Raw genomic sequence first — 26,734 nt, 5'->3', positions numbered from 1 at the left:
AGAAGTTGCCTTTACGATTCAAGTGCCACTTGGTAGACAGCTGCCAAGCCAGTACACAATATCAATGTGTGACCATGGTGGCAAGTCGATGTCGTCACTTCCTGTCCCGTTTCTGACCACAAAGCTCCTCCCTTTCTTTCCGGACTCGGTTATCATCTTCTTTATTAATTCGCATTTGTTTTCATTCGTTTCTTTTTCTTTTCTCTTTCTTTTATTTTTTTCATTTCTTTTTTTTTTTTTTTTTGCTTTTTACTCTTTCGTCACACTCGATAGATTTTCCTTTCAAGTCACGATTAATTTTTAATCTCGGAATACTATTATGTGTAATCAAAAGTTTTATAATATATATTAAAGGAGGTATAATTTTCGTGTGTAATTCGAAATCGTATTGTTTCGTTTTTCTGTGGGAGACTTATTTGTATTTTTTTTGTTATTTTTTTCGGTTAATAAATTTTTTTTAAAGGTAAACAACTGATTAGTTTCTATTTTTATTAGTAAGTTATTAATGACACTTAAAAAAAAGACGCTTAATATGGTGAAAATAACAACTGTTATTTAAGACGAGATTTTAAATGTCAATTTTCAAGTTGGGAAATTAATGCAAAAAAAATAAAAAAAATAGAAGAGGGTAAAAATATAGAAAAGGAATGCTAACATCTCTAAATTTCATTATAAATTGCAGAATTACGAATATTGACAAATCTTGAGATTCAATATGGAGACGCTGTTCTCCACCTGAGAACGCCAAGGTCACCGCAAGATGGCAGTGCAGTTCCTTCTTGGAATTTCTCTCGCCACTTGGTGGTGACCTTGGCGTTCTCAAGTGGAGAAATTGAACCACCATTTTCTCCCTCGAAAATTTTTTTATCCCTCAATTTTTATAAATAAAAAAAGATAGTGAGAATATCTAAATTTAAATTTTGCTTTTAGTTCGCACATTTATATTTTTTGTTAAAATAAAAAGTCTTTTTTTTTATTTAAAGACAAAACGAAAAAGAATTTATAAACACAAAAAAGAGCAAAATGAATAAAAATAAACTAAATAAATAAAATAAAACTTTTTATCCTACTATTTTTAATTTTTAAATTCAGTAAATCGGTTTTTAGAATCAGATACATTTTTTTTTGTGTGTGATATTCAATACATGTGGTGTATGAGAAAGTATTTTTTCTCTAAATATATTATTTCGTTACAATTAGATCATTCGGATCTATATCGAATGTGTGGTTATTCTTGGAAAATTCTTTTCGAGTCAACCACTCCGGAAACTTGTGGTCGCCATTTATATATTTATATTATTCTGATGCCGGAAATCTATGGATTGTTTCGAACCTTATGTAGCACTATACAATAAATATAAACATAACTTCCTTCCTGAATCTACACTTTTCTTAAACAATTTTTTTTTCATCTGCATATTTTTTACTTTTAAACATTTTATTATTATTATTATTATTATTATCATTATTATTATTATTATTACATATTTTTTTATTACTATTTTCGTTATTACTATTTTTTTTATTAAAAAACAAAAAGATTTATTATATGAATAATATTAAATATCATCATCTATTTAATTTTTCGATTAAACACACTTTGTATTATAACAATATTACTAACTAAGAATAAAAATAAAAAGTATAGTAAAAAGATACTAAGGATCCCAAGTATAAAAACTAATATAAAATAGTGATTTAATGATGATTTGATGATTGGATATTAAATCAAAAGATCATAAAATATAAATCATCTTGCTAGTTTGTAAGCATATTCCTAGAAGGAGAGACGATAAAAATTGATTTGATATTAATATTTTATATATACGTTTCAGTTATATTAATGTAAAAAAAAGGAATTTTTTTTATTTGATTTTGCAAAAATAATGAAGAACTTCAATAAACATAAAGAACATAAAGATACAAATTTAAAATGAAAAAAAATACAACATATATAGAAGGAGTTTACACCGTAAGCCTTAAATATAAGCCTCCGTGAGCATAAACGGATATGCCTCCATGAGGATATACTTGCGTCTGCGCAAAGTGTTTGCCTGCAGCTGTGTTAGGTGTGAAAGAGTTTGCCTTGACCACGTGTTCGCGCAGGCGCAAATATATGCTCCTGGAGGTATATCCGTTTATGCGCGCAGAGGCTTATATTTAAGGCTTACGGTGTAAACTCCTTCATACAATTTAAAGAGTTGTTGAACTAATTAAAATATTATGAATGCGTTAGTGGTGAAGAAAATTAAACAGGTGTACATTATATTGAGATTAATATATAAGAGAGCGCATAATCATTCAGGAAATGATAAGGCTTTATTCATTATAATTAAAGACAAAACAATTATTGCACACACACATATATATATATATATATATCGAAAATTTAAACTCTTTATATTACGTAACTTTTATATCTTTGCTGTTCGATAAATTTATAACAGTGGAGAAAAATTTGTTATTTAAATTATGTTTGAATTGAATAATTTTTTTTTATTTTGAAAAATTTACCTGTTTGGAATTTTTCTTTATTATTACGAATTTTGACTAAATCTTCATATATTTTCATAAATTTTCATATACAATTGGAATTTATTCGAATTGTAATGTAAAATTTAATGCTAATCTGTAAATATTTATACAAATTTTTTATCTTTTTTTTTATATTATTTTCAACTCTGGATTTGAAGCGAATTTTTTTTCGTACAAATAAATTATTTGGCTACTATTTTTATTAATAAATTTTTAGTGACACTCATTTCGATGAGAAAAACCACTAAATTATTTCTTGAGACGGGATTTTAAATATCAATTTTATAGTGAAGAAATGTGAAGAAATTAATTCCAAGAGTCTAAAAAAAATTCAAGGGGATAAAAATATCGAAAGGAAAAGTAAATTAAAAATTAAAAGTCGTAAAATTAATGGTCAAACTCTAAATTTGATTATAAATAATTGTACAATTATGAATATTGACGAACATCTTGAGATTCAATATATGGAGACGCTGTTCTCCACCTGAGAACGCCAAGGTCACCGCTAGATGGCAGTGCAGTTCCTTCTTGGAATTTCTCTCGCCACCTGGTGGTGACCTTGGCGTTCTCAAGTGGAGAAATTGAACCACCATTTTCTCCCTCGAAAATTTTTTTATCCCTCAATTTTTATAAATAAAAAAAGATAGTGAGAATATCTAAATTTAAATTTTGCTTTTAGTTTGCACATTTATATTTTTTGTTAAAATAAAAAGTCTTTTTTTTTATTTAAAGACAAAACGAAAATGAATTTAAACACAAAAAAGAGAAAAATGAATAAAAATAAATAAAATAAAACTTTTTATTCTATTTTTAATTTTAAAATTCAGTCCGAGACCTGAAACATGTACAAAAAATAATTTTTTTAGTTTGTTGCTCTAATTATTTTTTTTTCGAAAAGAAACGTTAATTTGTCGAAATATGTGAGTGTATAATTTTTTGATATAAATTGATATTATTCGGATGTTAAAAATGAATTAAAAGTCTCCCTTCGTATTCTCAGACGTTATTTATTTTTTTGTCAAACAATTTTTTACTCGTGACTTCCTGTTCTTAAATCAATCGTAATCCGGTAACGTTCTGCAAGCAACGAACACGTAATTTCCCTTCTTCTCTCCTTCTCTCTCACTCCTTCTTTTTAAATTCAGTTTGCGATGTTACGCTCGGTCTATAAATGCCCCTACCAAGAATAAAATGAGGCGCACCCTTCAAAAATAAATTTTTTGAAGTCATGTTTTTCCGTTTATGATTTCTTTCTTTATTTTATTTATTTATTTCCTTCTTCTTCTTCTTCTTCTTCTTTTTTTCCATCCTTGTTTCCCTTCATTCGTAATATTTTGCGTGCGAACTTACTCAGCGTGGTTTTAGTCACTGGCACGCACGGCATTTCCGGTAACGCGACTCCAGTAAAAGAGCGAGAAAAGGAACAAGTGTTTAAACAGAGATATGAGATTATATACACGTGTATGCGTGTATATATATGTGTGTATTTATACATAGTGTGTAAAACTTTGTATGGGAGGAGAGAGAGAGAGAGAGTGAGAGAGTGAAGAAACTTTATAATATACAGGCGCGAAACTTTTTCGGCCCAAGAGATTATTCTCGCGATGTTTTGCGCCCTTCTTGGAAATTTACACCACACAAGCCTCCGCTGAGAAGATCAGGTCGAATTTAAATTTTTGGGCCTTTATTTCGGTTATTTGCTTTGATAAAATTCTTATTTAAATTTAAATTCGATTTCACGCTGTTTTATTCTCTAATTTTTTTTATTTCGTTAATTAACACAGAAAGAAAATTTATTTTATTCAAATAACTGATTATTTGACTATTATCAATTAAATACTTACTTGAATCAAATAAATATTTACTTGAACCAAATAAATTTTATTTAAGTCAAATAAATTGACTATTATCAATTAAATATTTACTTGAATCAAATAAATATTTACTTGAACCAAATAAATTTTATTTAAGACTAGCTCCTCCGACGGCCGCAAGCGGCCGTCTACGGTGCTAGTTTTTATATGTTCATTGTCCAAGTCCATTATTTCATTAATAATAATATTCAAATTTTTTCAGTTAATAATTTGCTTATTTATATTTGAAATGTTGACGTTTTTTTTTGACAATGCAAAATAAGATTTATTATGAGTACTTTCTCTTAACAAAAATAATATTTATATATTCGCGCTCTTTTTAAATAACATACGACTGCAGCGCCACCTTCACATGTACAAACAATTTTAAAAACACCCTTCTATTAAGATTTTACATTCTCATTGCCCTTTTCGATACATTCGACCTTTCCACTCCATGTCTTTTTTAAGAAAGGACAAATAAATTGACAGTATCATCAAATAAATATTTACTTGAATCAAATAAATTTTATTTAAGTCAAATAAATTGACTATTATCAATTAAATATTTACTTGAACCAAATAAATTTTATTTAAGTCAAAAAAATTGAATATTATCAATTAAATGTTTACTTGAGCCAAATAAGTATTTACTTCAACCAAATAAATATTTACTTGAACAAAATAAATTTTATTTAAGTTAAATAAATTGACTATTATCAATTAAATATTTACTTGAACCAAATAAATTTTATTTAAGTCAAAAAAATTTTATTTAAGTCAAATAAATTGACTATTATCAATTAAATATTTACTTGAACCAAATAAATTTTATTTAAGTCAAAAAAATTGAATATTATCAATTAAATGTTTACTTGAGCCAAATAAGTATTTACTTCAACCAAATAAATATTTACTTGAACAAAATAAATTTTATTTAAGTTAAATAAATTGACTATTATCAATTAAATATTTACTTGAATCAACTAAATTTTATTTAATTCAAATAAATTGACTATTATCAATTAAATATTTACTTGAACCAAATAAATTTTAGTTAATTCAAATAAATGGTATTTTAACCAATAATTTAAGTATTTGAAGCAAATATAAATTGTACCATTTAATTGACTCAAATAAAAATTATTCGATTCAATTCAATATTGAATTGATAATAGTCAAGTAATCGATTATTTGAATCAAATAAATATTTTCCTTACTGTAGTTGTGTTAAATTTTTTTTCGATGACTTTTTTATGAATTCAATATTGTTTGCGACAATTCAGGAAAATTAGGAAAATGTTAGGGAATTTTATTAAAATTCTTGGAAAAATATCAAAATTCTAGAATAACTTTTTTTTTAAATTTTAATTAACTTGAAAGAAATTTACTTAAAAACAGTTGCAATTTTCGAAAAATTTTTTTTTTTTTTTTTAAATTTCAAAAGGCTTAGAACCAAAATTTTAAAATTCTTTAATTAAATTGATTTTAGAAATTTTAATTAATAATTAAATACTTATTTTACAAAAAGTGTAATTTTTATTTAATTTTATTTAACAATTTTGAAAATTATTAGACTTTCTAAAAAAAATTTAATTTCATTATTATTTAAAGATTACTTGAAGTTTTAAGAAAATTTTTATTTAAGAATTTAATTGAAGAAAAAAATTAGTACAGAGTCTAGATTACGTCTAAAATATATTTAATTACGAAAAAGTTTTAATTAGACTTGTTTTTAATTAGTTAATTTAAAAAAAATTCTAATTAAATTTTTTTTAAGTAGAAGTTTTGTAAAATTTTATTTCAAATTCTGAAAAATTTAGTTTTTTCATTATTTTAGTTGCTTTTCGATAAGATAATTAAATTTTCATAAAAAAAATAATTGCAAAATCAAACAATATTGATTTTTTTAAAAGAATTTTATTGAAATTTTTTAAACATGTTTTTCTGCATTTTGACAATTTTTTAATTTGGAATTAATTACTGATTTTGGTATTTTATTATTTATTTTTTATTTTAATTTAATTATTAAGGTTTAATAGACATTTTTTTTTTTTATATAATGAAAAAGCGAAAAACAATTTTTTTTTATTAATTTTGAAATATTTCGATTTATAGTCAATCACTTATGAATAACAATGAAAGTATCTATGAAGTCTCTTTGTATCTGCTCACGTTTTTCATTTTGTTCTTTTGCACAATTTTGTTTGACATTGTCTGATGTGCAATCCAAAAATTTTACGTAATTTCTGCAATGAAGATACAAACGCATAATGTACAATTATTAAACAGTAATTAAAAAACTAAAATATTTAACAAGAGTTTAAAAATTAAAATATTTAACAAAAGTATTTAAAAATTTAAAATATTTAACAAGTGTTCAAAAATTAAAACATTTAACTTGTGTTAAAAAATTTAAATATTTAACAAGTATTCAAAAAATTACAACATTTAACAAATATTAAAAGAAATATAATATATTTAACAAATATTTTAATTAATTAAAAAAAATATTAAATAAAAAAAGGATCGATTTAACAATAATAATTATAATTTTTTTATATTAAGCTCTTACGTGAGTCCTTCTTCAGTGAATGACAATCCTAAATTAGTAAATTCTTTAAAGTTCTCCAGCTTCATTTTGAAAATTTCTGCTTGGCAAGGTAAATTAATTGTGTAATTAAGACAACCAGTATCTTCAAGATATCGATCATAGCAAGCTAAAATAGAAATTTTTCAATTGATTCATTTTCACTTTGAAAATGAAGTAAAGGAAAAAATTTTAACTATATTGATAGAATATTTTTATACAAATTCAAAAATAATTATTTAACTAACAAGTTTTTTTTACAAAAATTCAGAAATAAATATTTGAATAAAAATTTTTTTTTATAAATTCAAAAATAAATACTTGAATAGAATATTTTTTTACAAATTCAGAAAAATATATTAAAGTTACAAATTTTTTTTACAAATTCAGAAATAAATATTTAAATAAAAAAAATTCGTCTTATGTTTCATAGAATTAGAATACTTTATAAAATATTCAAAAAAATAATTTTTTCACATTATACCAAGTCGATGGAGACCGCAAAATTTTCTCTCGCTTTCATCAATAAGTTGTTGAATGTCACTTTCATCTAATTCAATACTTCCTTGAATGCATTTTTTTACTATATTATTCATATTATCCTGAAGTTTGTCTCGTAGAGTACTATTCACACAATTTTCCATTTTATCAGGATTTTCATCGGCTTTAAGATAAGCAAAAATTAATTTTGCAAATTCTAAATAGTCGTTCTTTGCAGTAAGGTTTACATTATTTTTTGCACACAATTCTGCAAAATCATCATTTGACAAATTTTTGTATTTCACTAGTTGTGCGTTTATCCACAAGATGAAAACTGTCAGAAAAAATTTTTAGTACTCAATTAATTAATATTTCATATAAAATATTAAATATTAAAATATGAATATTTATTAATTTAATGTTAATTAAAATATATTTATGAAAATAAAATATTTACAGAAAAATATGTTCTAAAAATTTATATACTTACAGGAAGAAATCGCTATAAACAGTAGTGATTTAAAGAAAGACATTTTCTTCAAAAAAAAAATTAATATTTCGTTACAGAATATTTTTTTAATTTCTAACTTTTTTCTATTAAAACTATTGGTTCTTATATTTATACCCACTTAATTATTCAGTGTGTTCCTTAATTTTTATCAGGCGACGCTTAAACAAACAACATATAAATTTTTATCCCAGGGTTAAATGCTTCTTCTTTTATTTATTCTTTTAAAAAAATGCCTAGAATTATATGTACTATAGGAGTTTTATCTGATAAATTAACATTTTTTTGTTTATTCTCTTCTTTTTCTAACTTTAGAAATTTTATTTTAGAGGTAAACTATTATATAAATAGGCACTTTGAAAAGAAAATGTCAAAATTATATGTACGGACAACGTTTAATTAAGAAATTTGTTTAAAGAAATAAAATGAAGTAAAGTTATTAGTAATAATTGTAAATATATAATAATTAATGATTATATAAATTGTCAGGATTATATTAAAATATAATTATAATTGTATTAAAACTATATTCAAATATTAATAATAAATTAATTATATATTAAAATGCAGGGCTCGAACTAGGTCCGCAAATCCCGTAAATTTGCTTCAAGTCCGTAAAAGTCCATTTTTTTTTAAAAAAAAAAAGGTCCGCAGAAATTCAATTATTATGTTCAAAAATTTTTTTAAATTCTCGTCAAAATTTCAATTATTTTTACAAATTAAAAAATTCTTCTCCGAAATTCAATTATATTCAAAAATTTTAATCAAATTTTTGGCAAACATTTAATTACATTCATAAAATAATAAAAATTTCACAGGTATTCAATTATTTACAAAATTTTCTATAAATTTATTCGCAATAATTCAAATTATTCAATAAATAATAAAATTTTTACAGGGATTCAATTATTTTCGCAAATTAAAAAATGCTTTTTAAGAATTCAATTATTTTCATAAATAATAAAACTCATTGTAGAATTTCAATTATTTTTAATATACAATTTTAATGAAGTTCCACGAAAAATGTAATTAATATTAAAAATTTTATTAAAATTCATCGAAGGATTCAATTATTTAAAAATTTGTTGATAAAAATTATTTATGAGATTTGAATTTTAAGAAACATTCAATTATTCAATAAATTATTTTTTTGCATTACAAACTATTGAAGAAATTTAATTATGTTCAAAAATAAAAAAATTCTTCTTAGAAATTCAATTATTTTCACAAATAATAAAACTTTTCGGAGAATTTCAATTAGTTTTAATAAATTGGCAATATTTTAACAATTTTCAAAAATTTTCTACAATTAAATGATTTCCAATATCTACTATTTTAATAAAATTTTATTTAGAAATTTTTTATAAATTTCTTCATACAATAATTCAATTCTTTTCATAAATAATAACATTTTAACAGCGATTTAATTATTTTTGCAAATAATGCAACTCATTCGAGTATTTAAATTATTTTTTAAAAAAATTTTAATAGAATTTCTCAAAAAATGTAATTATTAAAAATTTTATTAAAAATCCTCAAAAGAATTCAGTTATTTAAAAATTTATAGATAAAATTCTTTATGAGAATTCAATTTTAATGAACATTGAATTATTCAATAAATTATTGATTTCTGTATTTAAATAATTGAACTCCAGTAGAATTTTCTAATAAAAATTTATTTAAAAATGAATTTCAGTTAAAATTTTAGATAATAATTGAATTTTGACATTTATTTTGTTAAAAAAGTATAGTACAGTATAGTAATGATTGCAATACTGTATAGTAACGATTGCTATACTGTATAGTAATGATTGCTATACTGTATAGTAATGATTGCCGTACTGTATAGTAATGATTGCCGTACTGTATAGTAATGATTGCTATACTGTATAGTAATGATTGCTATACTGTATAGTAACGATTGCCATACTGTATAGTAATGATTGCCATACTGTATAGTAATGATTGCTATATTTATTAAAATTGTCCTTAAATATTGAAAATAATTGAATTTTTGCAAAGAATTTTACTATTTATCAAAAGCAATTGAATTTTTCCGAAGAATATTATTTGTATGAAAATAATTGAGTTCTTTGCAAGGAATTTTATTAAAATTTTCCAAAATAATAAACAATAATAATTAATTATGTACTTATAATAAGTGGATTTTTAAAATTTCGAATCTGAAATTAATAATTAAATTTTGAAAAAGCATTTGTTTTTAGAGATATTGAAAAATAATTGACTGAAAAAATAGATTTTTTCGATTACTGATGTTCTCGAAAAGAATGCTTCGAAAAATTTAGATGAAAGGGAATTAAATGAATCGTAGACTGAGACGATATACTGTATAGTAATATTGATGTATTTCTTCATGTTTTATAGTTCTGATAAAATTAAATTTATAGTTTTAAGTATTAGTAAATTGAATGTTATTCAATTTCAAATTTTGACTGAATTTTTTCGGTTTAAAATTAATTACTAATTTTTATATTTTGGTTTATTTATTTTTTAATAACATTATTACTGAATAACATAATTTCTTTTTTTATACAGCAAAAATGCGAAATAATACAATTTTTTTTTTAAGAATTTGGAAGAATTTGGATAATTATTTCCAAAATTTTAGTTGCATGAAAAAAATTTTTTTTTGCTAATTGTTACTATCAATTAACTGATTAGCTACGTAATTTTTCAAACTTCTTGAGGAAAAAATTTCATAATCGCGATCACTAATGAATCACATTTAAAGTATCAATGTAATCTTTATAAATCTGCTTACGCTTTGCATATTGTTCTTTTTTACAATTATGTTTGGCATCAGTTAAAAAACATTCGAAAATTTGAACGAAATTTCTGTAAAAAAAAAAACAAACACTTAAAACACAAAAAAAAATAGATAACTTCTAAATTTTATAAAAGTATTTTCAAATTTGGGTACAAAAGGCGACAATTTTGATGTAGAAACTACAAAACAAAAAAAAATCTTCTGTAAATTTAGAAGTTATTTATTTTCTTTCCGTGTATTTAACAATAAGTATTTAAAAATAATTAAATATTTTAAAAAGCATTTAAAGAAATAAAAAAAAAAGAATTTAAAGAATTATTAAACAAAGCGTTAAAAAAATATTTAAAGAAAGTAACTAGAAATTGTATTTAAAAATACTAATTTTAAAATTAAATGGGACCAATTTTATAATAAGTTTTGTTATATATTAAAATAAATATAATTTTATATAAATAAATCTTACTTGAATCCATTTGGAGTAAATGATAATCCTAAATTAGCTAATTCGTTAATGTTCTCCTGTTTTCGTTTGAAAAATTCAGTTTCGCAAGTGTCAGTCAAATTATAATTAAGACAACCAATTTCTTCACCAAGATATCGATCATAGCAAACTACAAAGAAAATTTTTCATTTTCAAATTTATTCTTATATATTCTTATTTTCCTTTGAAAATAAAGTAAATAAAAAGAAAATTTTAACTAAATTAGTAAAAACTAATTTTTAACTATAACGTTTAAATTCAAAAATTGTGAAAATTTTTATTAAAGTATCTTTTTTTCAGTAAACAGTTTTTAATTCATCTGATATTTTATATATAGAATCATTATACTTTATAAAATGTTTAAAAATTAATTTCTTCACATTACCAAGTCGATAGAAACCACAATATTTTCTCTCGCTTTCGTCAATAAGTTGTTGAATGTCACTTTCATCTAATTCAATACTTCCTTGAATGCATTTTTTTACTATATTATTCATATTATATTCAAGTTCCTTTCGTAGAGTACTATTCATACAGTTTTGCTTTTTTTCAGGATTTTCATCCGCTTTTTCATAGGCAAAAAATAAATCTATCAATCTGGTGTGGTTTTTAAATTCTGTAAGATTTACATTATTTTTTGCACACAATGCTGCAAAATCATCATTTGTCAAACTTTTGTATTTCAATAGTTGTGCGTTTATCCACACGATGAATACTGTCAGAAAAAATTTTTAGTACTTTATTAATATATTTATTTTATACATTTATGTTATATTCTTTTTTATATTATATTATAATAATCAATTTATATTTAATAAAATTTAATTAATAATTCAATTAATTATAAATTATTACAAATTTATTATAAATTATATTATTAAGGCCACAATTAATAAACTGTATTTGACAATAATTAAGGTCATTGAAAAAATATCAAAATTATTAAGGTAAGAAAGTGTAGAAAAATATATTCTAAAAAATCTACTCACAGGAAGAAATCGCAATAAAAGTTAGTGATTTGAAGAAAGACATTTTTTTACAAAAAAAAAAATTTGGATCTTAGTATTTCGTTACAGAATATTTTTTAGTTTCTAACTTTTTTCTATTTGAAATATTGGTTCTTATATTTATACCCACTAAATTATTCAGTGTGTTCCTTAATTTCTATCAGGTGACGCTAAAATAAACAAGAAATAAATTTTTGTCCAAAAATAATAAAAATAAAATGTTTATTCTTTTACGTATTCTTTTGAAAAAAATCATGACATTTTTTGTACTATATTAGTTTTATCTGGTAAATTAACATTTTTTTATTTATTATATACTTTTCTTCTGACGTCACGAATTTGTCATAAAAAAAATCTATTATTGTATATTAAGTATTTTAAATGAATAGTCAAAATTATGGCAATTTATTTTATTATACATTATTCGTTTGTTTATATTATTTATATTTATTAATTTATTTATTTACTAGCTGTTCAATTTATTTCCAGCTCTAATAACCATATAGTACGATTGTTCACCTAATTTGTTTATTAGAAAAGAAGAAAATTTATTGAAAATTAATTTTTAATTCAGAAGAAAAATTGTTATTTGTTAATTCGTGTAATTATTGATAAAAAATGGTTAATTTGTGTAATAATTGACACAAAATTTGTTTACAACAATTATATTTCTTTATTCAAAAATTATTTATTACAGATTATATTTTTACAATTATATTACAAATTACAATAATTAACAATTATGATAATTATAATTGCAAAAAAATTACAATTAGATAATTTTTTTTTAAACTTATTAATTCTAAATGGATTTAAATTAAACTTTTTTTAAAAATAGAACTTCTGTAAAATTTTATTTCAATTTTAAAATTGAGAAAAATTTGTGATTTTGTTAAATATTTTTGTGGTTTTTTAAAGACAATTGGATTTTTATAAACAAGTAATTGATAATTTTGTGAACTAATTGAAATTTACAAAAACAATTAATTTTTTGTATTAAAAACAATTGAAATTTTTAAATTTGTATTAGAAATAATTAAATTTTTTCAACATTTCATTCAAGATTTATCAAATTAATCTTGAAATTTTGTGAAATTTAATTTAAATTTAATTTAAATTTGAAATTTAATTAAATTTGTTAAAGAATTTTGTTAAAGATTTAAAAAATTCGAATTTACAAAAATTTTTAGTTAATAATTAATAAATAATTGAATTTTACAAGAGTCACAATCGAATGTAATCATTTGCTTCTTAAAATAAAAAATCGACATTAAAGTGACTTAATTGCATCTGCAATAATTTAATTACGAAAAGGTTACAATTAACAAAAATTTTTAAATAGTTATTTTTTAAACGTTTTAAATTTAAACTTTTTTTCAAAGTAAAAGTCTCGAAATATTTTTATTAAAAGTTTGAAAAATTTGGTTTTTAAAATATTCCAGTTCTGTTCATTAAAGATAATTAAATTTTTATTTACAAATAATTGAAAAATTGAAAAATAATTTAAGTTTGCTAAAATTCTGTTAAAAATAATAATTGAATTTTTTAAAGAATTTTATGGAAATTTTTAAAAATAGTTGAAAAATGGTCGCCATAATAATAAGAAATTTTATTTTTAAAATAGATAGATAGATAGTTTTAAATCGAATTTTTACTTCTGAAAATTATTTTTTTTTTAAATTGCACTACTCTTGAATTTTTTTTTATAGTTATTAGAGAAAAAGTTAAAATTCAATTTTTAACCCAAGGAAAATTGAGGGAAAAACAGGGAAATTTTGATTTCAACCCTGTTGCAGTTTGTCTAAATTTTGAATGTTATTCAATTTCAAATTTTGACTTAATTTTTTTGGTTTGAAATTAATTACTGATTTTTATATTTTGGTTTATTTCTTTTTTAATAACATTATTACTGAATAACACAATTTTTTTTCATACAGTAAAAAAGCGAAACAATACAATTTTTTTTATTAATTTCGAAGCATTTGGATAATTATATTTTCAAAAAAAAAATTTTTTTTTTTTTATGATTGTATGAAAAAATGTTTTTTTATTGTTACTGTCAATTAACTGATTAGCTACGTAATTTTTTAAACTTCTTGAGGAAAAAATTTCATAGTCGCCATCACTTGGGAATCACAGTTAAAGTATCGACGTATTCTTTATGTAACTGCTCACGCTTTGCATATTGTTTTTTATTACAATTTTGTTTGACATCGGTTGATGTGCATTCGAGAAGTTCAACGAAATTTCTGTAAAGATTAAAAAACAATTAATGTAAAATTACAGAAAAAGAAAATAAATTTTATGAAAGAATTTTCAAATTTGGGGATAAAAGGCCACAAAGCAAAATTATTTTTGATATAAAAATTACTAAACAAAAAAAAACTCTTGTAAAATTTAGAAGTTATTTATTTTTTTTCCGTGTATTGTGTATTTAACAAGTATTTAAAAATAATTAAAATTAAATATTTTAAAAAGCATTTAAAGAAATATAAAAAAAGAATTTAAAGAATTATTAAACAAAGCGTTAAAAAAATATTTAAAGAAAGTAACTAGAACTTGTATTTAAAAATACTAATTTTAAAATTAAATGGGACAAATTTTATAATAATTTTTGTTATATATTAAAATAAATATAATTTTATATAAATAAATCTTACTTGAATCCATTTGGAGTGAATGATAATCCTAAATTAGCAAATTCGTTAATGTTCTCCAGTTTTCGTTTGAAAACTTCAGTTTCGCAAATTTCAGTCAAATTATAATCAAGACAACCATTTTTTTCAAGATATCGATCATAGGAAGCTGGAAAAGAAATTTTTCATTTTATTCATTTTCACACGAAAATGGAAGTAGAAAAGCAAATTTGAACTGAAATAGTAAAAATAAATTTTTAACAAATTCAAAAATTGAAATTTTTTATTCAAATATTTAATATTTATTACTTGAATAAGTTTTTAATTTCATTTGTTTCAAAGAATTCGTAAAATTTATAAAAAATTTTAAAAAATATATTTTTTTCACGTTACCAATTCGATAGAGACCACAATATTTTCTCTCGCTTTCGTCAATAAGTTGTTGAATGTCACTTTCATCTAATTCAATACTTCCTTGAATGCATTTTTTTACTATATTATTCATATTATATTCAAGTTCCTCTCGTAGAGTACTATTCATACAGTTTTGAATTTTTCCAGGATTTTCATTCGCTTTAAGATAAGCAAAAAATAATTTTCCCAATCTGGTTTCGTTTTTGAATTCTGCGAGATTAATATTATTTTTTGCACACAATTTGGCAAAATCATCATTTGACAAATTTTTGTATTTCAATAGTTGTGCGTTTATCCACAAAATGAAAACTGTTGGAAAAAATTTTTAGTACTCAATTAATTAATATTTTATATAAATATTCTTTCTTTATTAATTATACGTTAATTACAGTATATCCATGAAAATAAAATATTTTCATCAAAATGTTCATAAAAATGTCATTTAAAAATTCATATACTCACAGGAAGAAATCCCAATAAAAAGTAGTGATTTAAAGAAAGACATTTTTCTCAAAAAAAAAAATAAAAAATTTGTAACTTAATATTTCGTTACAGAATATTTTTTTAGTTTCTAACTTTTTTCTATTGGAAATATTGGTTCTTATATTTATACCCACTTAATTATTCAGTGTGTTTCTTAATTTTTATCAGGTGACGCTAAAACAAACAACAAATAATAATTTTATATCAGGGTAGAATTTTTGTTCTCTTACGTACTTTTTTTTAAAAAATGCCTTGCATTTTACGTACTTTATTAGTTTTATCTGGTAAATTAACATTTTTTTGTTTATTATTTACATTTTTTCTAACGTCACGAATTTGTTTTAAAGAAAAACTATTATTCTATACAAGCATTTTAAATTTAAAGTCAAAATTATTTGACGACAACGTTTAATAAAATATATGTTTTAGGAAATAAAATGAAATATTAATATTAACAACAACTGTAAATATTTCATTAATGATTCAGAAAATTAATATAAAAAAAATATTAATCTCAAGAAAATATTATTACAAAAAAATTAATATCAAAATATGATAATTTAATTTAAAAAAAGTTACAATTAAATTTTTTCAATTAGTTAATTTTAAAAATATTTAAATTAATTTTTTTTAAACCCAATTTTTTTGTAAAATTTTATTTAAAATTACGAAAAATTTGCTTTTTGTAAAATATTTATGTGCTTTTTTGAAAATAATTGGATTTTTATGAACAAGTAATTGAAAATTTGTGAACTAATTGAATTTTCTAAAATTCTATCAAAAATAATTAAAGTTAAAAAATTTTGTTGGAGTTGTAAAAAATTTCGAATTTACAAAAAATTTAAATTAATAATTAATAAATAATTGAATTTTACAAAGAGTCGCAATCGAATGTAATCATCTGTTTCTTAAAATAAAATTCAACATTAAACCGGGAAATAGCCGGGAATAAGCCAGGAATTTTTTCACCAAATTAAAAAAGTTTTATTATTTTCATTTGTTTTTAAAAAATCGCTTTTTATTTCAATTTTTATAAATATTTATACTGTTCTCTAAATTTGAATTAGTTAAAAATAATTAATTAGATAGTAAAAAATCAGTCACTGATTCAAATATAGTATGTAAATAAATAAAATAAAAGTATCGAATTAATAGAAATTTTTGGAAATTCAAATTTTTACTTTTACAATTTTTTTTTATAATTGCACTTTTCTGGAATTTTTTTTATTAGGAAATAAGTCGATATTTTTTTCAAAACCAAGAAAAGTGGGAAAAACAAAATCAAATTTTTGTTGCAACCTTGTTCAACTTTGTCTGAATTTTGAAAATTTTGTTTGTTTCTTTGACCTAATTTTTTTTTTTAGTTTGAAATTTTTTAGTTTTAAGTCTGAACTAATTAATGTTTTGGTTTACTTCTTTTGAAAAATATTGCAATTTTATATACACATTTTTTATAATACAATTATAATGGGAAATTTTTTATTAATTTATTAATTTTTAATTTTATTAATTTTTTTTTGTTATTAATTTTAAAGCATTTGGATAATTATTTTATGAAAAAGTTTTTTTGCCTATATCGTTTTTTGTAATTAATTTTTATAATTATGTGATTAGCTACGTAGTTTTTCAAATTTCTTGAATATTAAATTTCATAGTCGATCATTTACGAATCACAGCGAAAGTATCAATGAATTCATTTTGTAATTGTTTTCGTCTTGCAGTTTGTTGTTCATTACAATTTTGTTCAGCATTGGTTGCTTTGCAATCGAGAATTTGAATGAAATTTCTGTAAGAAAAAAAAGCACATAATATGCAATTATTTAACAAGAATTAAAAAAATTAAAATATTTAACAAATATTTACAAAATTTTATTATTTAACAATTATTTATTTAAAAAATTAAAATATTTATTAAGTGTTTAAAGAATTAAAATATTTAAATGGTTTTTAAAAAATTAAAATATTTAACAAGTGTTTAAAAAATTAAAGTATTTAACAAGTTTAGCAAATATTTAAAAAGTTTAAGATTTTAATATTAAAAAATATCAAATAAAAAAAAATCAGATTAACAAATAATTATAATTTTTGTATCTTACTTGAGTCCTTTTGGAGTGAATGATAATCCTAAATTAGCAAATTCGTCAACGTTCTCCAGTTTCTTTTCGAACATTTCATCCTCGCAATTTCCATAAATTGTATAATTAAGACAACCAATAGTATCTTCAAGATACCAATCATAGCAAGCTAAAAAGAAATTTTTCTTTTCATTCATTTTCACTTGAGAAATAAAGTAAGAAAGAAAATTTTATCTAAAATAATAAGAACTAATTTTTAAAAAATTCAAAAATTGGAATTTTTCATTCAAATATTTATTATTTTCAATAAAAAGTTTTTAATTTGTCTTGTTTCATAGAATTCGTAAACTTTATAAAAATATTTTTTTTTCACTTTACCAATTCGATGGAGACCACAATATCTTTTTTCACTTTCGTCAATGAGTTGTTGAATTTCACTTTCATCTAACTCAATACTTCCTTGAATGCATTTTTTTACTATATTATTCATATTATATTCAAGTTCCTCTCGTAGAGTACTATTCATACAGTTTTGCATTTTTTCAGGATTTTCATTTGGTTCAATATAAGCGACAAGTAATTTTCCCAATTTTCTAATGTCATTAGATTTTGTAAGATTCACATTATTTTTTGCGCATAATTTTGCAAAATCATCATTTGACAAATTTTTGAATTTTGATAGTTGTGCATTTATCCATAAGATGAAAACTGTCAGAACAAAATTTTAGTACTTTAATTATTATTATAGGCCAAAGCAAAATAGAAACTTGAATCGTAACCGCAAACTCAATAATAAAAAAAAAATAATAAAACAATAGAAAATTTATACAAATATGTTCTAAAAATTCATATACTCACAGGAAGAAATTACAATCAACAGCAGTGATTTAAAGAAAGACATTTTCTTCAAAAAAAAAAATTAATATTTCGTTACAGTATATATTTTAGTTTCTAACTTTTTTCTAGCAGAAATATTTTTTCTTATATTTATACCCATTAAATTATTTAGAGTGTTTTTTAATTTTTATCAGTTGATAAAAGAAACATGTAAATTATTATCACAGGATTCAAGATTTTTTCTTTTATTTATTCTTAAAAAAAATGCGTGACTTTTTATGAAATAATGAATTTTATCTGTCAAATTAACATTTTTTTTTTGCTTATTTTTTTCTTAATGTTACGAATTTTATTTTATAGCCAAACTATTATTAAAATATAGTCATTTTCAAAAAGAAGATTAAAATTATGTGTATACGAACAACGTTTAATAAAAAATATCTTTAAAGAAATAAAATCAATTGTAAATTTTTTTTCAATTTATTTATTAGACAAAAAATCCAATTTTTGTTATGGTTAGAAAAAAAAATTCAAGACTAAATTTTTTGCTTTTGAAGTATCATAAACTATATTTTGAAGAAAGATGAGTTACACTTAAGATTGTTTTAATTAGTTCATTTTCTAAAGAATTAAATTTAAACTATTTCTTTAAAGTAGGTACTCGTCAAGGAAACTTTTATTTAAAGTTTTTAATAATTTATTTTTTAGAATATCCCAGTTCTGTTTATTAAAGATAATTGAATTTTTATAAGCAATAAATCGAAAAAATGAGAAATAAATTATTTACTAAAATTTTATGAAAAATAAATGAATTTTGTACCTATAAAGAATATTTTATTGAACATTTTGAAAATTAACTTTACTTTTTTCACAAAAATGTATAAAATTTTATGTACTTCATGAGTTTTATCTGCTCAATTATCATTTCTTCATAGTTTTTCACTCACGAATTTTATTTTATAGGCAAAGTATTAGAATTTGGAAAAACAGATTATTTTTTTCTCATGTCAAGATTTTTATTTTATATGCAAAATATTAATTATAAATATTAAAAAAGATTTTAACATGAAAATATTATTTTTAATTTTAAAAAGATTTAAATTCAACTTTTTAAAAACTTGAACTTTTGCAAAATTTTATTTAAAATTCTCAAAAATTTGCTTTTGATAAAATATTTCAGTCGTTTCTTTTTTTTTAAGATAATTGAATTTTCATAAACAAGTAATTGAAAATTTGTTCAAATAGTTTAAATTTGCCAAAATTCTATTAAAATAATAAATTTTTTAAAATAATTTTAATAAAGAATATTGTCAAATCAATTGAAATTTTGTGAAATTAAATTAAAAATAATTAAAATTGTAAAAGAATTTTATTAGATATTTGAAAGAATAGAATTTACAACAAATTTGAAATTAGTAATTAATGAATAATTTAATTTTACACAGAGTCACAATCGAATGTAATTATCTGTTTGTTATTAAAAAATCAACATTAAGAAGTCTAAAAATTGCATTTGGAATAATTTAATTACGAATAAGTTACAATTAAAATTGTTTTTAATTAGTTAATTTTCAATTGATTTAAATTTAAGCTTTTTTCAAAGTAATAGTCTCAAAATATTTTTATTAAAAGTTTGAAAAATTTAGTTTTTAAAATATTCGAAAAAATGAGAAATAAATTGAAATTTGCTAAAATTTTATGAACAATAATAATGAATTTTGTATAAAGAATTTCATTGAATATTTTAAAAATAGTCAAGAGAAGTACATTATAGTAATTAATTTTATTTTTAACAAACATAGACCCAAATTCTTTAACTTTGGAATAAATTACTAATTTTTAAATTTTTGTTTACTTCTTTCTAATAATTATATTGCAGTTTAATACACCATTTTTTTGTAATACAATGAAAATGTGAAACAAAACAATTCTTTTTATTAATTTTGAAGTTTTTGGATTCATATAGTCGATCACTTATGAATCACAGTAAAAGTATCAATGAAGTCTTTTTGTATCTTTTCACGTTTTGCACTCAGTTCTTCTTTACAATTCTGTTTGACATCGGTTGATGTGCAATTCAGAAGTTTTAAATAATTTCTGTAAGGAAGATACTAACGTATAATGTACAATTATTAAACAGTAATTAAAAAAAATATATTTTTGTCAGCACTTAGAAAATTGAAATATTTGACAAGTGTTTAAAAATTAAAATATTTGACAAGTATTAAAAAAATTACAATATTTAACAAGTAATTAAAAAATTACAATATTTAACAAATATTTAAAAAATTATAATACTAGGCAAATATTTTTAAAAATTAAGATATTAATTTTTAAAAAGTATTATACTAAACAAGTATCAATTTTAAAATGATTAAAATTTTTTTCATAAAAAGTGCTTACGAAAATCCTTGTTCAGTGAACGATAATCCCAAATTAGCAAATTCATCAACGTTCTCCAGTTTCATTTTGAATATTTGATTTTGACAAGCTAAATTAATTGTGTGATTAAGACAACCAGTAGTATCATGAAGATATCGATCATAGCAAGCTGAAAAAGAAATTTTTCATTTGATTTTTGTTCACTTAAAAATAAAGTAAAAAGGAAAATTTTATCTAAAATAGAAAAATTCAATTGTTTATTTATTCAAAAATAAATATCTAATATAAACTTTTTAATTTGTCTTATTATTTTTAGAATTAAATTGCATAAAAATTGAAAAAATATTTTTTCCACATTACCAAGTCGGTAGATACCGCAAAATGTTCTCTCGCTTTCGTCAATAAGTTGTTGAATGCTACTTTCATCTAATTCAATACTTCCTTGAATGCAATTTTTCACTATATTATCCATATTATATCGAAGTTTTTCTCGTAAAGTACCGTTCACACAGTTTTGCATTTTTTCAGGATTTCCATCGGTTTTAAGATGAGCAAAAATTATTTTTGCAAATTCCCAATTGTCGTTCAATTTTGTAAGATTTACATTATTTTTTGCACACAATTCGGCAAAATCATCATTTGACAAATTTTTGTATTTCACTAGTTGTGCGTTTGTCCACAAGATAAAAACTATGTCAGAAAAAAATTTTAGTACTCAATTAATATTTTATATAAATATGTACTTTATTAATTATATGTTAATTGAAGTATGTTTATGAAAATAAAATGTTTATAGAAAAAATATATTGTAAAAATTCATGTACTCACAGGAAGAAATCGCAATAAGCAGTAGTGATTTAAAGATAGACATTTTTCTTAAGTATATATTATTCGAAAGAAAAGGTTTTTTGGAACTTAATATTTCGTTACAGAATATTTTTTTAGAATCTAAATTTTTTTCTATTAGAAATTTATTGGTTCTTATATTTATACCTACTCACTAAACTATTCGCAGTGTTTATCTTATTGTCAGGTGGTATTAAAACAAATAATATAAAAATTATTTTCTCAAGGTAAAATATAGAAATAAATAAAAGCACAAAAGTTCTTTTATTTATTCTTTTTAAAAAAAATGTATGGAATTTTATGTACAATATGAGTTTTATCTGTCAAAAATTATCATTTTTTTCATAATTTTCCACACACGAATTTTATTTTACAGCCAAAGTATTCCTATAGGCATTTTTAAAAACAGATTATTTTTTTGTAATGTCACGAATTTTATTTTATAGGCAAATTATTATTATAAATATAGGCATTTTGGAAAACAGTCAAAATTATATGTGGATGATAAAAAAAATATGTTTATATTAAGAATGTTAATTAATGCATTCCCCTTTATTCTTTGTTTATAATAATTTTAAAAGCCACGATCAGTCGTGAAATTAATATTTTTTTTACTTTGTAAATGTTTTATTGAATTTTTTTTGTTTAAATTTAAGAAAAACAAAAATTGAATTAATGAAAAAAGAATTTTCAAACAATTTCATTATAGGAAAAGTTTTCTGCATTGATTAGTTTTTAAATTTAAATTTTTTTACATAATACAAATTTCTTATTTCTTAAAACAAATGTTAAATTTGCATATTTTTAAAAGATTTTTATCTTTTAAAAATTAAAATTGTTAGAAATTAAAAATTTTTATTTATTTTTGCCGATAAGTGTCAATAGTAGATTGCAATTGTTTATTCTATTTGTTTACAAAACGAATGTAATTGTTTGCCTTAGAAAACATTCTTAATTAATTCTTAATTTGTTAATTCTTAACATTCTTTTATTTTTTTATTTTTTTATTAATAAATTAACTAATTTTATTTATAAAACTAATTTTTGTTATATTAACTTCTTTTTACCAATCTGCTTTTTCTTGGCAAAAAGTTTAATTTGCATGCGGACGAAAATGATTTTTTTGATTTATGAAATTTCTATTAATTCGATTAATTTATAAAAAAATTTTGCAATACAATACGTATATGATTTTTTTATAAGATTGAAATTAATCGGAAGAATATTTATTTTGTCATAAGAAATTTTTTATGGAATTATCTTAGAAGAAGTAGAAATAGACAATTTATTTTATTATAAACTATTCATTTATTTATATATTTTTATTTATTTATTTATTATTTATTTCAATTTATTTCCAGATTTAATATCCGTGTAGTACGAATTTTTTCGTAATTTGTTTATAAGAAAAAATAAAATTTATTGAAAAATTAATTTTTAATTCAAAAAGAAAAAATTGTTAATTTGTGTAATAATTGATACAAAATTTGTTCACAACAATCGTGTTTCGTTACTTAAAAATTATTTATTGCAAATTATATTTTTATAATTCTATTATTATATTTCAATAATTAACAATATTATAATAATAATTACATTACGATAATATTCTTTAATGTACATACAATCGTATTTATTTTTATGTATTTAGAATTAAAAAATAAAAAAATATTACCTATATTTAATAATTTTAATATTTCGGTATTTTTTTCAAGGACAAACAGTATAATTTCTATATGGAATAATAATGTTTAATATATAAAATTAAACAGAATAATGAACGAAATATTAAATTAAAAATATTTGATCTAAAGGAAGGAAAAATTTTCATTTAAAATTTTAAAGACAGAAAAATTGGTGATTAAAATCAGAGTTTATTTTTTAAATATGCACATAAACAGTTGTTAATGTTAAACAATATTATTTTTTTACAATTAAGAAATTATCAATTTTTTATGTCTCATTATAATCGTTAATTATTATTCAGATTTAAATTCGATCTTTGAATACATCCTTCATTCGCATAGTCAGTATTAAATGTGTCTTCTTCTCTTCTTCGCTACAATTCTGAATAATAATATTTTGGAAATATTTTTAAAACCAAATTTTTATACAATTCTTCACAATAATTCAATTACTTTCACTAATAATAACATTTTTCATGAAAATTAAATTTAAAAAAAAATTTTTTTTGATAAAATTCTAAGCAAGAATTTAATTATTTTCGTAAATAATAAAACTCATAAAAGAATTTCAATTAGTTTTAATATTATTTTTAATTAATCGAAAAATTCAATTATTTTCACAAATTAAATTTTCCACAAGAATTCAATTATATTTAAAATAAAATTTTTATAATATTTTTTAGGTATATTTCGAAAAAATTAATTATTTAAAAAAATTTTTATAAAATTCTTACGAAGAATTCAATTATTTTCATATAATTAATAAAATTCTTTCCAGAAATTCAATTATTTTTGAAACTTTTAATAAAATTCTTAGCAACCATTCAATTATTTTTATAAATAATAAAATTCATCGCAGGATTTCAATTATTTTTAATACAATTTTACAGGTATTGCTCAAAAAATGTAATTATTCTTAAAAATTTAATTTCAATTACTCGAAGAAATTAATTATTTAAAAAAAAAATGTTTTTTTTAAAATTGTTTGGAAGAATTAAATTATTTTCCAAAATAACAAAAATTTTCACAGAAATTCAATTCTTTTCAAACATTTTAATTAAATTTTTTGCAAGAATTCAATTATTTTCATAAATAATAAAATTCGTCTCAGGAATTAAATTATTTTCAAAAAAAAGTGTAATAAAATACCATACAGACATTCAATTATTGTCAAAAATTTTAATTGTAAAATTTAATTATTTTTACTTTTCTACTATTTTCATAAAATTTCCAAACAGAATTTAATTATTTAAAAAAAATTTTGTAAAAATCTTCGTAAGAATTGAATTATTTTCATGAATAATAAAAATTTCTTAAGAAATTATTTAAATTAGAATTTGCATAAAATTAGTCGAAGGAAATCAATTATTAAAAATTTTTTTTAATAATTATTTAATTATAAATATTTAAATTCTTTCATGAATTTAATATTAATATCCTTATTGCTTAAATATCTTTATTTGCTTCAAAAATCGGATCAATTTTGAAAAATTTGATTTTTCTTCTTCATATGAGAATGCTTTGTGTTTAAATTAAAAATTGATTAAATTAAATTATTATAAGTAGTTTGGTTTTTTTTGATTAATTAAGAAAAACCAACTCTGTTTTAATTTAGAGAGAATTAATTCCCTCGAAGTCAGAATTAGTTAAAATTATTTAATTGGTAGTAAAATGTTGTATGACCTTTTCTATTATAGCAATTAGTAGAAAAGAACTATTTTTTAGTAGAATATAACTAATTAGTCTCTGTTAATAATTGTAATTAATTTATTTGGATATTTTTTAATAATTTCATTGTAAAATTTGAAGATTTTGTAAATTTCTAAAATGTGTTTCACATAGTAGAGTTTATAACATCTGCTTTTATAATGTCATAAAATTCAGTAAACATTTGACTGATTTTTTCAGTTTCTTCATTGCTCGATACTTTTCTAATTGTTTTAACTAAGCATCTAAAAAGATGTGTTATCTCTCTGAAAAAAAGAATAATGAATTATTTTGCAAAATTATTTTTTTTTAATTACCTAATTACTAAAGTAGGTTTATTATATAATTTAATAATTAGGATTGCTATTTAGTACAAACCTTAGTCCTTTTTCAGTATATGATAATCCTAAATTTTTAAATTCATCACTATTTTCGAAAGTTGTTTGCAATATAGTGTGACATTCTTTGGGAAATTGTTCAAGAAATGAATCAGAAGGTACTTCGACTTTTTCCATGTGACTTGCAAGCTCCTCGGAATAGGAATCTAAAAAATTGTTAACTACCTTATAGTTTACTATACAATTAATGGATATTTTTGGAATTATAATTTTTTCTGCTAAATTAAAATTTACGATATTTGAAAAAATTGATAAGAATTGTTAATTAAAATACCAATTTTCATTAGAGCACAAAATTTTTGTTTTGTTTCGTAAGTGAGTTGTTGAATGCTAGTTTCGTCCAATTCAATATTTCCTTGAATGCATTTTTTAATTATCGTCGTATTAAGGAGAAATTGTTCCGGTAGTGGATTGTCCACACAGTCTTTAATACTTATGGAATTGTTTATAAATTTCCTGTATGATTGATACATTTGATCGTATCCACTTTGTTGGTGTAGTTCTTCTAAATCTTCATTATTTTTTACACATAGTTTTTTAAAATCCTCGTTTGTCAAATTTTTGTATTTCGATAGCTGCGCTCCTATCGATTTAATGCAAACTGAAAAAAATATTTAATTACACACAGTAAGATTTAATATTGATTTCATAAAATCAGAATATAAAATATTTAATTTTCGTTATATATTAAAATACAAAATATTAAAATACAAAATATTGAAATAAAAGATATTAAAATAAAAAATATTAAAATAAAAGATATATTAATAAAAAATATTAAAATAAAAGATGATAAAATAACAGATATTAAAATAAAAATTATTAAAATGGAAAAATTATCTAAAACAAATTATACTTACAAGCGGAAGAAGATATAAAGAATAATAATTTTAAGAAATACATTTTCTTCAGATTTAATCCTTCTCTTCGTCGACTTTTTTCTAAACTAACTGAACTATTCGAAATATTTCTCCTTTTTTATACTCCCTTAATTATTCAGTGTATTTGTATTTTTCTTTTTTATTTGCA

General features: G+C 20.8%; 6 protein-coding genes across 6 annotated transcripts in view; 1 reads left to right on the top strand and 5 right to left on the bottom strand.

The window, feature by feature from the left end:
• Window positions 1-26,734, top strand: part of LOC122508386 (tRNA dimethylallyltransferase) — a 204,266-nt gene that overhangs the window by 137,859 nt on the left and 39,673 nt on the right. The gene's annotated exons all lie outside the window — the stretch shown is intronic.
• LOC122508394 lies at window positions 10,622-12,392 on the bottom strand. Its single transcript, XM_043621694.1, has 4 exons — window positions 12,225-12,392; window positions 11,621-11,950; window positions 11,218-11,365; window positions 10,622-10,822 (listed from the first exon to the last, which is right to left on the bottom strand). Exons 1-4 carry the CDS (start codon window positions 12,265-12,267, stop codon window positions 10,699-10,701), a joined length of 645 nt encoding a protein of 214 aa, XP_043477629.1. The 5' UTR covers window positions 12,268-12,392; the 3' UTR covers window positions 10,622-10,698.
• LOC122508396 lies at window positions 14,243-15,437 on the bottom strand. Its single transcript, XM_043621695.1, has 3 exons — window positions 15,272-15,437; window positions 14,903-15,047; window positions 14,243-14,491 (listed from the first exon to the last, which is right to left on the bottom strand). Exons 1-3 carry the CDS (start codon window positions 15,417-15,419, stop codon window positions 14,365-14,367), a joined length of 420 nt encoding a protein of 139 aa, XP_043477630.1. The 5' UTR covers window positions 15,420-15,437; the 3' UTR covers window positions 14,243-14,364.
• On the bottom strand, window positions 17,330-18,830 carry LOC122508392. Its single transcript, XM_043621692.1, has 4 exons — window positions 18,709-18,830; window positions 18,229-18,558; window positions 17,872-18,019; window positions 17,330-17,561 (listed from the first exon to the last, which is right to left on the bottom strand). Exons 1-4 carry the CDS (start codon window positions 18,749-18,751, stop codon window positions 17,435-17,437), a joined length of 648 nt encoding a protein of 215 aa, XP_043477627.1. The 5' UTR covers window positions 18,752-18,830; the 3' UTR covers window positions 17,330-17,434.
• LOC122508391 lies at window positions 20,452-22,090 on the bottom strand. The gene is made up of 4 exons (XM_043621691.1): window positions 21,898-22,090; window positions 21,430-21,759; window positions 21,091-21,238; window positions 20,452-20,784 (listed from the first exon to the last, which is right to left on the bottom strand). The coding sequence occupies exons 1-4, from the start codon at window positions 21,938-21,940 to the stop codon at window positions 20,658-20,660; spliced, it is 648 nt and encodes a 215-aa protein (XP_043477626.1). The 5' UTR covers window positions 21,941-22,090; the 3' UTR covers window positions 20,452-20,657.
• LOC122508389 lies at window positions 25,350-26,699 on the bottom strand. The gene is made up of 4 exons (XM_043621689.1): window positions 26,566-26,699; window positions 25,980-26,306; window positions 25,686-25,851; window positions 25,350-25,573 (listed from the first exon to the last, which is right to left on the bottom strand). Exons 1-4 carry the CDS (start codon window positions 26,606-26,608, stop codon window positions 25,435-25,437), a joined length of 675 nt encoding a protein of 224 aa, XP_043477624.1. The 5' UTR covers window positions 26,609-26,699; the 3' UTR covers window positions 25,350-25,434.

The sequence above is a fragment of the Leptopilina heterotoma genome, unplaced genomic scaffold (genome assembly GCF_015476425.1).
Source record: "Leptopilina heterotoma isolate Lh14 unplaced genomic scaffold, ASM1547642v1 Lhet_54, whole genome shotgun sequence".
NCBI classification, from domain to species: domain Eukaryota; kingdom Metazoa; phylum Arthropoda; class Insecta; order Hymenoptera; family Figitidae; genus Leptopilina; species Leptopilina heterotoma.
The sequence above is the reverse complement of the archived record's forward strand: the minus strand, read 5'-3'. Positions and strand labels throughout refer to the sequence as shown.